The sequence below is a fragment of the Trematomus bernacchii genome, unplaced genomic scaffold (genome assembly GCF_902827165.1).
Source record: "Trematomus bernacchii unplaced genomic scaffold, fTreBer1.1, whole genome shotgun sequence".
Taxonomy (NCBI): Eukaryota; Metazoa; Chordata; class Actinopteri; order Perciformes; family Nototheniidae; genus Trematomus; species Trematomus bernacchii.
Genome location: NW_022987899.1, coordinates 1,526,677 through 1,542,982, shown reverse-complemented (window position 1 = coordinate 1,542,982; position 16,306 = coordinate 1,526,677). Strand labels below are relative to the sequence as shown.

The following is a 16,306-nucleotide window of genomic DNA, read 5'->3' as shown; positions in this document are numbered from 1 at the left end:
AAATATGACTTGGCTTAAAACATATTTTAAAAGCAAATGCAGCACATTTTAACTTTTCATTTAAAATATTTTTTGAAGAAAATAGTTCTTAGCAGAATAAGTGTGAATACATTTTCTGTTAACCCACTCATGGTTTTGGTCACCTAAATATAATGGTGGATGGTTTAATCAATACAAAATAATCAACATTTAAGTTGTTCCTAAATCCAGTTTCTGAACAGATATGAGGAGCTGTGTGCTAACTGCTAACAGCTAACGGTTGATGTTTTGGTTTTGTGGTTCAACGTCAGTGACGGCAGGCTGAGATCCTCCCTGCTGATTGGCTACCGCGAGATTTGACGCTCGAGTTGAAACAATTGAACTCAAGCGTTTGTCGCGGCATTCGCACCAACCGCTTCATGGGCGCCGTCGGAGCGAATTTGCGTCTGTCCGCATCTCTGCATTGACTTTACATGTAATCGCGCCGCCCCCAAAAATCGCATCGCGTCCGGTGTGAACGCACCATAACGCACGCAGCGTGCGTTGAAGCTTGCCGGTGGGCGTGTCTGAAACTCGACCAACAACCAATCACATGAATCTCCCGCCCCGGACACACAAGCACACGGTTTGATTGGCTAGAGCTTGTACTGGCATATGATTTGATTGGCTGCTGCTTCCGTCGAAGCTTCAAAAGTTGAACATTGCTCAACTTTTGAAGTGAGCAACGCGAGCAAAGCAAAGCGACGGAACCACAATGCAGCCCGGCAAAGCGTGACGTCACCCCATTCAAAGTGAATGGGCAGAAGCGTTGAAGCTTCAACGCACGCCGCCTTGTGGACGGGCCGTAACGCAGCGTCCACACGGCGACGTGCGTTGAATCTTGCCGGTGGGCGTGTCTGAAACTCGACCACCAACCAATCACATGAATCTCCCGCCCCGGACACACAAGCACGCGGTTTGATTGGCTAGAGCTTGTACTGGCATATGATTTGATTGGCTGACGCTTCCGTCGAAGCTTCAAAAGTTGAACTTTGCTCAACTTTTGAAGCGAGCAAAGCGAAGCGACAGAACCACAATGCAGTTTGGCAAAGCGTGACGTCACCCCATTCCCAAAGTGAATGGGAAGAAGCGTTGAAGCTTCAACGCACGCCGCCGTGTGGACGGGCCATATTCTGAGTCAGTATCTGAATTTATAAAGTAGGCCTACCTATATATTTGCAAAAAAAGTACAAAATTGGCCTCCACATGAAGTAGAGTAGAAGAAGAAGAAGAATTGGGAGGGATGAAACCCTCTTTAATGGTCACACATGCAGAGCACACAGCACACACAGTGAAATGTGTTCTCTGCTTTTAACCCATCCTAGTGCAGGAGTCTAGTACTAGGAGCAGTGGGCAGCTACTGTATAGCACGTAGAGTAGAGGCATAAAGTAGTATACAATTAGAATATGTTTGTTTATTTTTTGAAAAGTTGAAGAAAGACTTTGTACCATTATTACAATTTCACCTCTTAAATTAAATTGAGTGAGGTAATCAGTGAATTGATGGCCAAATTATACAGGTTGACTTATTCAAGTTAAATAAACCTAACCTAACATAAGTATTCCTTGGCATTTATATGTACCATAAGCTCTTGGAATAAAGTAATAATGTCCTCACTCTGCCCGTACTGTTATTCAAATTTCAGGTAATATTGACATCTTGGACGATTTCTGTTCGACTTGGTTGCAGGGGTGCTGCACCCAAACAGCAGAAGATATCCCATCATGACTTCCTACATCAGAAAAAGCTACAGCGTAAGGATTCTTCATTAGAACATATGTCCAATCATTGCTGTATACACTTGTCTGCGATACTAAACATATTTCCACTTCTTAAAAAAAAAACAATACTTGTTTGTGCTCAGCATTTGCTTTAATGGAAATTCTCATTCTTCTCATCTGTAGGAGAAGTTAAAGCTTTTTTCGGGGATAGGATCCTTGAACACACAAAGTTACTTTGTCAAGGGAAGTTTGATTACCTGGAGCGCTTAACCGATGACATATTGCTCAAAATCCTGGCCAACCTAGAGCTGAAAGATACAACACAGCTGGCACAAGTTTCACAGAGATTCAGAGAGGTGAGAGCCTCTTAAAATTATACATTTACATATGACCCCTTGTGCTATTTTCCATTTCACTTTCCCTCTCTTTGATGTGTACCTTTGTTCCCATGTATATTTGTACACTGATAACCACACCTGTTAATCTGCATGTGTTTTATTATCTTTTGTGACCCTACCAGATCTGCGACTCTGAGAAGTTCTGGGAGCAGACTGTGAGGAATGGCTGTGCTGACTTCACCAGGGACATGGAGGGCATAGCAGGTGCCATGGGCTGGAGGAAGATGTTTTTTACCTTTTTCCACACCAGTGGCCGTAAGGGCCAGCAGTAAAGCAATTGAACAGTTTATGACGGTTCTAAAACAACTGTAATACAAATGCTTTTACAGAGGATGATTAGTCAGTATTCATGTGGTATTTTGTGAAGCAATATTCAGTGTTATTTGTGAGTTTAAGTGAGTGTTCTTAAGATGACTGTTAGGTCGAATAAACTAAACATGTATGTAAAAAGAAAAAAGTATATTATGGGTACTTTGGATGACAACAACTGACACCGGTATTCAATGGATAAAAACATGTTACTTGAAAATTGTGTATGTTGCAAAGAGTTTAAATCTGGAATATTACTAGTAAATAAAAAGTAGAACATCGTGTATTACAACCTTATCCCATCATGTTTCCTGAGTCATAAACCTTATACAAAAATTAACTAACTAACTAATCCAAAAAGGCCTTTATATATACACTTTAGCAACCAGAGTCCTGCAGACAAACATTTAGTCATCATATTGCCTACTTCCTGTTTACATTTGCAAGATAACGGTTGTTGCGCCCTCTGCTGAAACCCTCTGCGCTCAATGCTGTCTCTGCTTACAGCCAGCCTGGGTTTAACATGGTCTCTGTGCTTGTCATGTGTGCAGCCAGCAGAGGGAGCAACATGGCAATGAAAACTAGAGTCAGATGATGGGAGGAGGAAGATAAGCAAATAAACCCTTAGGTAACGTGTGCAAAACAAGTAATTCTGGTAACCATGTCCAGGCCTAAAGACCAGAACACACTTTTCTGGATTGCACAAACAGCTCTGTAGGGGCATCAGCTACACCGGTCCTACCTCAACTGAAACCTGTACAAGCCAACTACAGTAACCTAAGACTAAGGTATGCACTACTTTTTTTTCTAACAGGTACCTTAGTGGACAACATATGGTACAATAAATGTTAGCAAGACAGACTTAAATACTGTCTTTGATTCTTATTGTCACTAAAGGATGACAAAAATAGAAACACAAGCATTAGTAATCGTCCGGTGTTAAGGGACGAGAACATTGTGTGGTTTTCCTGTGTTATTTTAAAACTCCCCTCAATATTAAATAGTCTTCCATCCAAATGATAGCTAGGTGTTGGAATGATCTGACATAACTGCGTACAGTCTCGACTGGTCGCCACTATGGCCTATTATTAGCTACTGCACACTGGATACCGCCTTCTGAGCCGAGTCTGGTCTAGGAGGAAAAATATTCATTACGTAACAATAAAGGATCTGTCTCCCAGAGCCACTTCCTGAATGCCGTCGCAGCAACTAGGCCCCAAACCGAGGCAGAGCGGAAGCCTCATCCATTTGTTTGCTGGAGCCGTTCTTTCCAGCTTATCCTTTGCCTCCACACACCCCTCCTTCACAGCTCCTCTTTGTGGGTCAGAGATGCAGCGGGAGTGACGCAGCAGTGGCAGCAGCCCTCCAGAAGACAGCTCAACACAGTCCAATCAGGAAACCAGAATACACAGACGGGAAGAGCGAGGATGATGAAGGTCTGATCTGGTTCCAAAGGGAGAACGGGAGCCGGGTAATAGTCACTGTCTTTTTCCTCCTAAACAAACACCAGAGAGACTTCCACAGAGACAAGACCTTCCACACAGAGACATCTTGGTATAGGCGACTCAAAGTGTGAGTGCGGGTAATGGCAGTCACATAAATGCTACCAGGGATGAATGTCTTTCTATGCTAAGAGTGTGAATGCGTTGAGCATGAGGATGAGGCCTGCTCTTCCTCCCTGCTGATCGACGTCTCTACAGGCTGTAGCTTACGGAGCATCACAGGCCTGTATATCCTGACACAAACTAGCTGCGATGACAAGGGTGCTGCTTACAAAGTATTTCAAATGATCCACAAAACAGTTATATTTCAGCTTTCAGTAATGGCCGTGATTTGATTCCAATTTGGAACGATTTCTCAGTTCTTTGAAAAAATAAAGCTTTAGTAATGGTTCTCAATCCCGTGGACCGTGTATGCTAGATGAACGCAAGTGCCTTTCAGTTTACATGCATTATTACGATTGTGTTAGTATTGTTTTATGTTAGAAAGACTACATGAAAACCATTAAATTAACAAAGCTTAATTAACATAGCTTGAATAATGGTTCTCAATCCCGTCAACACTAGATTATGGAACATATTTAGGATGGCCCAGGCAGTTCAAAATACAATGGCTGAATAGTCCACCATATGTAGGAGTTCAAAATCATTTAAAAAGCCTTTATTTCCTTGGCTTAATGCAGATGAACTTCAGCTTACATGAATTATTGGACAAGTATAAGTAGTACATAGCGTACAGGCAATGTTAGGGGATTGTTTTATGTTAGAAAGACCACTAGGTTGTTGACAAATTATCAGTCTGCCCACCATCAAAACCTGCATCCAGTTCAAATCATCAGAGTTACTAATAAAAGAAACGCCATGTTAAATGTTACAAATATAAAACTGTATATATTATCTTTAAATAAAACCTGGCTTGGCTTGACATAAATATAACTAGAGTTAACCTCCAACTACTCCTATCCCTTCACAATATTTTGGGTGTTGTTTGTTCATGTGACTTCATATTATGTCTGTCTTTGCTGTGACTTAAACGTTATTTCTATGACGTTGACATGTTTGACTGACAGCAGTCTCTGTTAATCAATCAGCTGTGGTGGTTGCTGCATCCCACTTCTATTCTAGCCAAACCCCCCCCCCGCCCCCCCCCCCCCCCCCCCCCCCCCACACTCCTAGGTTTCCAAATGTAGCTTGTATAGCTCCAGTTATAGAAAGTATGCACTGAAGCCACTTTTGCCTTGGATTGTTATTTAGTACTTAGTACTCTGGCTGCTGCCCAGGCTAATATAGGGGTCTTCAAGGAGGCTGTCAGCAGCAAAAATAGAAGACTGAGTATTTGTGCATCACGAAACCAACACAATGTAATGTACCGGGGACAGAAAAAGGAACAGGACATAACAGCAGCTAAGACCAAAAGCACAAACACCCCATGAATAGCTTATTTCCTTCCTTTAGGGCAATGAGTACGAGCCTGCATAATGATATGGCACCTGCTACTCAGTCTTTTGAAGTTATCGGTACAAGAAATGCACTTGATTTCAAACTGTTGTAAAGTGGGTCTCAGCCAGCATTAGGAGAAGACCACACAGTGATATGACTGCACTCAGTTGTGTAAATTAAAGAGCTGCCTGTGTCCTCAGAGGCTAGCGAGAGGCTCACAGTGCCACGTCGGGTTCAGCCTCCTCCCCTCCCCCTCGTCTGCAGTGCTGACGCATCTGCTGCCTTTGCATCAATCAGCAGCCTCTATATAGGTACACTGAGAATCCCCTTTTAATAACAGGACTGTTGTTCCCACCCTCAGCCACGCTTTCACTTTGCAAGCTCACTGCGATAGTGAGAAAAAGCATGGATGAACATCTGTCCTCTCACTGCTCTGATGCACAATAGGACAGTTCCATCTTCTCTCTGGCTCTGCATTACCTAACCACAGTGTCTGCGCAAGCACAGGCTTTGGTGTTATATATTGCTGCACGGAAACACGATGTGTGTGCATGAAGCAGATGGTGCAGCGTTATGCATTCAAGGTGCATGTGAGATGATTTTGTGTCATGCAAATTACGTTGTTCCTTCTGGTCAACATGGATGCAGCGGGATACTGCTGGAGATATTTAATTCAGCATTAGTACAGCAGCGTACCCCTCACTCTGTGCTGCCACCAGCAATGCAGCTGAGCGCTTTCTATCAGGCTGTATCATTGAGCACAGAGCTGGTGTGTGATGTAGCACCCAGCATCTCTCCGCTCTCCCTACACTCCTCTGCCACGCTTAATAAAAGTTGCCGCTTCCTGTTCAGTGGCTCCACAACGAACGCTTCAGTTGCCCAGCTAGCACAAAAGACAGACCCATACTCCGGGTTTAGCTACATGCCGTATGAACTGCGAGTTGTTGGTGTAGTAGGACAGGAGATGGAGAGCCAGAGGACGGCAGGGCAGATGTAGCTCAGGACCCGGGCTGCATGGAGAGAGGCGAAGGACGGTGAAACGGGAGTCATCTGCACACAGAGAGGGAGGGAGAGGAAGAAAGACGTCAGAAAAAGCTCTGCTTCTGACAGCACCACTGTTTCAGCGACCATCATAGAAAGAAAACTACTTTCGCTTTGCTTTCACAAAACTGTTTTTCACGTATAGTTTGTATATTGAGGGCTTTAGAGAAGGGATACTGCATGACACCGTTTCCTGGTCGCCGTGCATCATTCTCTCAGATTTTCTAAGGTATGTTTGCACGGTTTCCCTCAATTCGTTACCTGTTTCTGAGCGGAAGTGCACTTTGCAGAGAAGCGTGAAGTGGCTTTTGCTTTGACATTTCGCTCTTTGTTTGACAACACTGTGTCTATACTATACTGTCATTTTCTTGGTTTGTGGTTTGCTGTGTGGGGATTTTTATTTCACAGTTTGAGATGTAAAAAAAATAATAATATCACATGAGCTTTGAAGGGAAAGTGTAGGGTGGGTGTGGCACAATCCTAAACATTTCCGCTCGGCATGTGTTATACAATACACAACAATACTGGTGTAAAGTGTGAGAAATTACAGTGGTTAAGTAAAAAAAGCCACATAGATGAAAAAACGTTTATGTGAACAGCAGGTATCAGTTCAAAGCCGTGGCACATCACTTGCTGTTATCAGATGAGAAAGTCCTTTGGGTAGCATTTCTGCTGCAGACAAAGACACACACCAACACACACACACACACACATACACACAAAGTACATTGAAGCAGAGACAAAGGCAAACCTCGTCGCTCTGTGGACGGCTGCGAGCGGCAGGTTCTCAGAGAGGGCAGGATGTTTGTGGGAGAGAGGGGACCGAACACCCCCGGACAGCTAAACACACTCACTTGCTATCAGGCTGAATCCCAATAAGTGCTGCGCCATAGCATGTTGCCATGACAACGGAGGCCTGTCTGAGAAAGAAGGCAGGAGGCTGTGTTTTCAGCCGATGGAGAGGCTTAAAAACACGGCGGCCATATTGTATTTGTTGCACGAGGACAAAATTGAATTTTTTTTTTTTTTTAAATGAAATCACTGATTAGTTACGTAAACTCCTTGGAAGTAAATGAGCAATACTGTGAATGTATGTCCATTAAAATAAAAAAATGTAACTCATTTCCAAATGATGATGCGTATGGGAGATAACATTTTTAAAACACGAAACAAATTAGATATAAAATGGAGCTGCCTCTTGATTTAAAATAGCTTGGGACCATCTTCACAGTATAATTTAAACAGATTAAGGCCGTTTCTCAATGTCGAGTAAACCTGCTGCAGAGCCACTATTTCAAGTATACTACGTCATCGAGTGGCGCCGAAGGACTGTTCAAATGCCCAGCTTTCGGCGCCACTCGATGACATAGTATACTTGAAATAGTGGCTCTGCAGCAGCTTTACTCGACATTGAGAAACGGCCTAAATCTCATATCATGACAAATTAAGCTCTTTTTGACCTGTTTTTCACTCGTAAAGCACCAAGAACAAAGAACAAGTTTACAACAGAGAGACTTTGAAAACAGCTCTCTGCCTTCAGAGTAGCAGTTTGCTGAATTGTCTTCCAAGGAGGAAATTCCACCGCTGTATGACTTTCATTGCAGCCTTAAATGAGGATGATGTCAGATATTTAAATAGCGTTGATGCAGGTGTGATGATTCATCCCTTACAAAGGCAAGCTGAGAGCAGAAATGCAGTCAGCCTGAGACATGCTATATGACTCATAGACCCATGCACTATAGACAAACTACCATGACTCTGTTATGCGTAGGCCAAAGTTAGAACTTCCTATTTCTAAAGTGAGAATGAATGAACTTTGACTTCCTCTATAATGTTGGAAATAATTTAGTTTCTTACTTATCCACAAATGCTGCCATGTCGATATGCATTGCCTGTCTGGGTAGAAATCTGTGCAGCGCGTGTTATAACTGGAGGACTAAGTTTGTGTCATTAATAGGTCCTATTATGCTTTTTGGGGTTTCCATTTCCTGTAGTGTGTTATATGGATTTCTGTGCATGTAAATGGTCGGCAAAGGACAAAATCCCTGTGTCCCCTCCAGAGGGAGTTTCTCTCCCACACACCCTGTCTGAAACGCCTCCATAGGACACCTTTGTTTACTTCTGTAACATAGTGACATCCCTATGTAATGCTTATATTTGCTAGCACTCCAACACATTGTACGTGATAGGCTAAGGGTAGAGACATCTTTAAGCAGTTGACCAATCAGAGCAGACTGAATAGAATAGAACTGAATAGAGGTGCTGCAGTACAGGCCGTATGAGAAAAGTAAAGAGCTTTATGAACATTAAAGCATGGAAACATGTCACAATAGGGCCTTTTAAGATAACGTATTTAGTACAATACTTTAAGCATTTCTGCTGCTTTGTAAAGGCCCAAAATGTTAGTGTATCTAAAGCAGGGATTATTCTGCTCCTGTGCTACATTACATTGTATCAGTGGCTGCCATTTCCCTCATGAGGCATTAATGAATTATTTCCTGAAGTTGCTAGGGTTGACAAAAAAATGTATCTGGGACAAGTGAAAGGATGTCACTACTGCCAACTGACGGAAAACGGAAAAAGGGAGCAAATTAGTCATTAGTGCGTAACTGTCTGCATGTAATTTACATATTAACCCAGGCCATGAGAATAATAAGACTGTCATGACAACTAAACCAGGCTGCAGAGCTGTGGAAGTACACGGAATGGATTTACCACCCAAACTGAGTTATTATCAGCAATAATGAGAGAGAAATCTATGACTGAGTTTATTTTAGCAGGCGCAAGCAAAGACTTCTCATCAATACAAGTCTTAGAAATCATCTCACGACTTCTGTTTCTGGGATTAATGCAATATGAAATTGGGTTGATCATGACATGAACACTTCAAATATGAAACATGGCAACATTATTGACTCATATATTGAGTCATGTAGTTCCACGAAATGTCAAACTTTTAGTACTCTTATGTAATCTCAGTATTGTACAACACACTGCCATCTAGATGTTTTCTTGTGCAACCCGCTGCAGCATTCAGGAGTTCAATGTCTTGCTCAAGGGCATCTTGACAATAGGATTAATAGACATTACTCAAACAATCATTGCTCCAATCATAGCACTGACAAATGTTTGATAGCCCAATGTGACTGTATTACATTAATAAGGTTTTCCGAATACAATGAGAAAAGCTTTAAATAAAAATCCCTAAATATAGCCCTTAGAAGAGATTAAAAACATCTTAACAAGAGAAACAAGAATAACAACAAATTAAATAAAAGAGTTAGGATAGTAGGGGCAAAAACTAGTATAATAAAGGCATCCACCATTCCATATATTATGTATTGATGTTTACATTCTGTATTTAACTCAGCACATGTTTCACTCATTTAGGTTTAAACACTTAATGTATTTATTATTTATTTCAAGATGGAGATTATGACGTATTGATTGTCTGTTTTCCAGACTGTTGGCACTGGAGCTCATCTCTCAGGACATTACTGCCATCTAGTGTTAAAACACTAGAACAGCTAAAACATTACAAAAACAAAATGTACTCACATCTTCATTCTTATATAAAATCACAGCCTGATCCACCATTTTGATGAAATCTGAGTAACAATTTTTTTCTCTTTCTTCTTTGTTTTTAGATGACTGTGGTGTCTCCATGCACTCAGAACCTGATGGATAGTGCTCATCCTCACACTGTGCTCAGCAAGCTCAATGAGCAGCGCTCACAAGGCCTCTTCTGCGACGTTACCATCGTGGTGGAGGATGTGAAGTTTCGGGCCCACAAGAACATCCTGGCAGCCTGCAGCGGGTACTTCAGGAACGCTCTGACGACACCTGAGACATGGAGCTCCGACCAAGTGCTGGAGCTGATGGACCTTAAGTCCGAGGTGTTTGCCAGTATCCTGAACTTCATCTACTGCTCAAAGGTGACATCGCCGGGTGTGGAGGACACACGTGTGCTGGTAGCAGCTGGAAAAAGACTTGGCATTCCTTTTTTGGAGAAGCTTGCAGAACAAGAGAGGCAGGACCAATGTGTGAAATCCACAGACGGTAGCAAAGCCACAGTGTCAATAAAAACGAAACAGGAAGCTTCCAGGCCTGAGGACGTTGACAGGGGGCCACGCATCACCAACGCCTTCTCTATCAATGAAGTGTGTTCTGGGACCAATCTTTTCACCCCTCTGGTCCAAACCAAAGGGGAGAGGCAGTCTCCAGAGGTGGGACAGCTTCCATCAAGTTCTCCTACAACCTCCTGCCTCAATGTGAACAATGAGACAACCCACACCCTCTCAGAGCACTCATATGCAGTGATAACATCATTTGAAGGCAAAGACAGCAGTCAGTGGGATAACAAGAAGGTCTTTAAGCCAGCAATATCTCAGTCAAAGCAACTCAGTTACAGGAACGCAGGTCCGCTCAAAAAGCGCCACAGGCTGAGACTAAATTTGTGTCGAAGTATACTTCCAAGACCAGCTGAATCGCAAGCAGATACACCCAATACAAAACCCCCGACAGAAGCTGATGGTGTTTCTAAAGCACCTGTTGCAGTCATGACCCCACCTCCTCTTAGTTCAGAAGCAGAAACAGAAACATGTAAAGGCCCCGGGCTACCAATAGCCACTGACAATGTTCAAATGGAGTTAGATCCACCAACCCTTTCCCCTCACACTGAAGAAAGCATTTCAATATACGCATGTGAACAATGTCCGGAGATATTCACAAATCAGGCTCTTCTCGCCGTTCACTCAGAAGTACATAAAAAGCGTTTTATCAGTCATTTGTTTTGCAAGTTTTGTCACAGAAAGTTCATACACCTCAAACGGCTGCGCAACCACGAGCAGGTCTGTCCCAAGGCTGTGAGAAGCTCGCCTAAACAGGATTCTTCTGACATATCAACCAAAGAGGTGGAACTACATTCAGATTCAGACGAGCCTAACACTGAGAGCAACGCAATACAGCTTCCTTCTGCTGACCTCTCCACCCCAGAGCCCCTTGAAATGGACCAATCAGAGCCTTCACGGAACGAGAAGGCGGTGAGACCAGGCGGCAGTCAGAGGAGATACAACTGCAGTGTGTGTAAACGCGTCTACATCACCTTATCCAGTCTGAAGCGGCACGAAAATGTACATTCCTGGCAGAGGGCATACCCCTGTCATTATTGTAATAAAGTGTTTGCATTGGCAGAGTATCGAACAAAGCACGAAATCTGGCACACAGGGGAACGCCGCTATCAGTGCATTTTCTGCCTGGAGACATTCATGACATATTATATCTTAAAGAACCATCAGAAGTCTTTTCACGGCATTGATCCTAATCTAGCTGTTAAGAAAAAGTCCGCTAACGGTGGTTTGAAAGCCAGTGTTTATCCAATCAAACTCTACAGGATTCTGCCTATGAAGTTTAGAAAGAGAAAATACAAGACATACAGTCAGACATTTTCAGAGGTTGATGAAACAGGTGACAAAGCCCCGCCAGAGAGCAACTCTCTCATCCCTCCGTTTGAAGAAAACGGTCTCATCAGTAAGTCTGACTCTGTTTCATTCCCTCTGACATTCATGGCAACTCCAAAGATGGTGTCACCTGTCATGCCACGCATCAGCTTTGACAAGCCATGTGACCAAGATGTTGACCACAGTGATTTGGAAAGAAAAGAGGCGGAGAATGAAAATTCACCAAACATTGACTTTGAGTTTCCCGCTATAAGTTTCAAAGGTGATCCTACAGTACTTAGTAACTCAGAGCACATCAGTCATAATGTGCCGTTCTTTAACTCTTTGAACACTGTTAAAAAGCTAGGTGAGCTATCAGCTTCTGCAAAAAGGGTTGAGGATATGACCAAGGAGCTTCTTCAATCAAGCAATGAGAATCTGGCATACGATAAAAAGGTAGGGGCAAAGACTGAAACATATATCGCCAAACCTGCGTGCCCGGGTCCATCTGTGGATGGTGCCGCCATGCCGCTCTGTCAGATAACAGTGAAAATCGGCAATGAGGCCATAATCTGCCGCCAGATCAAAGGTTCCAAGCTCTTCCCCAGAAAGAAAAGGAGAATCAGAGAATTGGGTGAAGAGGAGAGCTCCAGTCAGTGTCTTCCAACACGGGAAACCTCGGAGAGCCCTCGGCTCCGACTGAGACAGGAAGTCGCTTCTGCCAAAGCGCATACGAAGACATACGAAGATCCCAATGACTGCGACACAGCCGACATGCTGTGGCGTCCTTACTATTCTTACAAATCCAAAAAGAAAACAAAGAAGTTGAGGTTCAAGTGCAGAAAGGCTTTGTTTCACGGTTATCCTGAAACATCTGTAGATAGAACGGCTGCAAGTGAGGCCCACATCGAGAAAAGTAGTGGGCTGATAGAAGAGAGCACGTCCGGTGGGAGTGGAGAAATGAAACGTAGCCTGAGCAAGAACTCCAGCCCGAGAGCCACCTACATCTGTGACATCTGTGACAGCTCTTTCATCACAGAGACAGGTCTGAGAGCTCATGTTATTGGTTCCCACCCATGTTTCTGTCGCACATGCGGTAAACAAGGTCCTCCTGGTGAGGCACCGGCCGGTGGGGATTACATCTGCAGCAGCTGTATGGAGAATGGCTCCTGCTTTGATAATACATCACGGAGCCCCAACCCAGAGAAGAAGTATCGCTGCTCCTTCTGTCCCCAACGGTTTCTTTATCTTGCCACCAAGAGAAGCCATGAGAAAAAACACAAGGAGACAAACGAGGAGGGATATAACTCTGACAACTTCACAGCGTGCTCTCAAAACTCTGCACACCTGAGTGAAGATACTAAACAAGACATAAAATAGAAAACAGTGGCAACCAAGGGACGCTGAAATAAAAAGTGAACGAGTGGACGAAGAATATCTTTCCATTGATAAAATGAATCCTAAAATTGAGGACACGACAGGTGACTTAGTGTCTTTACCGACCTACCAAGACATGTCATACTCCAAAATTAAAAGTCCGTTATCGCCGTGCATTGGCACAGTGTTTTCCCTGACATCCTCCAGGGTGAAAAATAAAATGCCGAAAAAAAGGATCAATCCACAGCAATCTATGCATCTTATCTCAAAAAAGCAAATCTGTGACAGAGACAGTGACGGCAACAAGGACATTTTGATGGGGCAAAAAACGACCAGTCACAATGATCTTGATAATTCCTATAAACTCTTGAGGAGAGATGACTCTGAAACTCAAGGTAGCCACATTTCTATACACAAGCCGGAGAAATGGACGTGCAAAGAGGAGCCATTTTTCTGAAGATTTCTGAGGAAATCAATTGGCAAAATAAGAGAAAGATACTTGACGTTAAACCACTGCTATTGGTGAGGAAATGTGAGAGTGTTGTCTTTGCAGTCGAGCTTAATGAAATGTTTTTTGAAAGGACTAACAATAAGGACCTATGGTGCGTACCAGTTGTACTGGGAAGTTGGAAATCATAGCTGTACATGACGTCAAACAAAAGTTGAGGTGTTCCAGGTGTTGCCAGGTTAGCTTTGTTAGCAGTACGCAATATGCTCTATTTTACACACACATACTCCGTAGCAACATGTCCACTTATAAAAGTTGGACAATAATGTGTGTACGACTGTTTTAAGGGGACATGAATATGACAGGAGTTGTAATAGACTGTACATTTCTCAAACTGTTCAGGGTTGGTGAGCTTCTCCTCACTTTTTGAGCCAAAAATCCAACTCCAGCTGCAGGATTTTAGACCAACCAGTACAAATGCAATGCACCACTAATACCAGTATACGCTGTCATTTCTTCCCTCCAAAACTCAGCAACGGAGTGTTATTTTTGTTGATAGGACCTTCTGAAACAGACTCTACTTTGTCTGTTCTCTATGCATATATGGCAGACACACTGGCATGACTTAAAGCAATTAAATAGGATGGGTACGAAGTGTTGGAGAACTGAAAAGCTGCCTAGTGTGGTGACATCTTCACTTTTTACATATACTGTATATGAAGAAAACTGTATGAACTGTCACACTTTTGAATTTCACGTTCAGTTACCTGGCCTGGTGAGTTGCACTTTATAGTTAGACTATGCTTATCTGATTGTTAAATACTTTGATTGATATATTAAGATTTCTAATTAACACATGGAACTATTGAGATGAAAGTAACCACTTATGTATGTTTTAATATGTATCAAACATGTAATTATTCAAATAAATGTTGTTGATATTATAAACAGTTACACCCTGTCCTTCTTTGGCCTGGTTCTGAATCAAATGCAAAGTACTCTCTACTCACAGTTTTTGACTAACCACTGACTAATCACACTTACTAATGTTCAGATAATAAAGAGGATCATTACAGACAGCTAAAACGTAAATGTGTGGAGTGGAACATTTAAAAAAAAGTAGGATTTTAACGGTCGTATTTTCAAAAATCCTGTTCAGAGCAAAGAATTTCCTAAATATAAATCCACATGGAGGTTATCTGCTGCTCCCGGTCCTTAAGGGACCTGCCGCCCATCTGAGAAGTCCATTCCCTCGTTCTTACACACACACACACACACACACACACACACACACACACACACACACACACACACACACACACACACACACGTGTGCGCGCACACGCACACACGCACACACACACACACACACACACACACACACACACACACACACACACACACACACACACACACACACACACACACACACACACACACACACACACTACATCTGTATTTATAGTTGGGCCTCAAGACACAGTTTCCAGATGTTTCTGAATTCCTTGCTTCTTTCTAAGACTTGGCGCGTGATGTAACAGATGGATCATGAATTTGAGGTACAAGGCACTGCTCAACACACTGGTTATGCCATGGAGGCTATTTTTCATTAGTTTAATAAAGGATAATTAATACTTTTTAAATGCTGATAGCAGCAATTCATGTAGTAAAAGTGATACTGTTCCAGATTAAACGTGAGCAGCATTTTCAATTATGTTTCATTCATGACAAGTTAACATAGCTAATGGCATCAGGAGCCAATGCCGGCAGTGGCTCAGTCAGTAGGGGCTTGGACTGTGAGCTGTAAGGTCGCTGGTTCAAGTCCCCAACCAGACCTAAATATGGAGTGTGGACTTCTACTTGGAGAGGTCCCAGTTCACCTCCTGCCCTGCCGTGGTGCCCTTGAGCAAGGCACCGGACATCCCCTTGCTCCCCGGGCGCTGTACAATAGCTGCCCACTGCTCCTAGTACTAGACTCCTGGTTCTAGGATGGGTTACAAGCAGAGAACACATTTCACTGTGTGTGCTGTGTGCTCTGCATGTGTGACCATTAAAGAGGGGTTCATCCCTCCCAATTATATATGCACTTTGAGATAAGTAAAACAATTAGTTTTAATGTTAAATATTCATATTATTGTTTAGTAAGGAACGGGTGATATAATCACTATATTGTACAACAGCTACTTTTGTAAAATATGATACAAATCCAAGAGGGACTTCACATAATGATAAATAGTTCTTATTTTTTTGATGTTGTAAAACACTTTAGAAATGTTTTATTGGTCTAATTTATTACGGGATTTCAAATACAAAGATGTGCTTTATAAAGCCTTAACTTATCGACTATATTAGATTAAAAGACGTGAAATATTCTATATGAAGAGTCTTTATGTCCAGTATGTTTCTGAGAAGTTTGTGACATGATTTGCAGTTCAAAAGATCGAGCAAAAGTTATCTTAATAAAAGTGCTGTAAACTAGTGCCACCTACATGTAAACAGGAGACAATACATATAAATAGATTAAAATGCATACCTGGTTGCCTCCAAGCCTTCCTGCTACTATCGGTGATGAGGATCGTGTCGTGCTTTTTTATCCAATCAAAACGAACATCATCT

General features: G+C 42.6%; 1 protein-coding gene across 1 annotated transcript; it reads left to right on the top strand.

The window, feature by feature from the left end:
- Window positions 1-2,500: 2,500 nt before the first annotated feature.
- On the top strand, window positions 2,501-13,712 carry zbtb38 (zinc finger and BTB domain containing 38). The gene is made up of 3 exons (XM_034114481.1): window positions 2,501-3,235; window positions 3,757-3,918; window positions 10,075-13,712. Exon 3 carries the CDS (start codon window positions 10,075-10,077, stop codon window positions 13,243-13,245), a length of 3,171 nt encoding a protein of 1,056 aa, XP_033970372.1. The 5' UTR covers window positions 2,501-3,235; window positions 3,757-3,918; the 3' UTR covers window positions 13,246-13,712.
- Window positions 13,713-16,306: the final 2,594 nt, after the last annotated feature.

What these genes read in the sequence shown, in the direction of transcription:
- zbtb38 (XM_034114481.1), top strand. Translation starts at nt 10,075, where the DNA reads ATGACTGTGGTGTCTCCATGCACTCAGAACCTGATGGATAGTGCTCAT.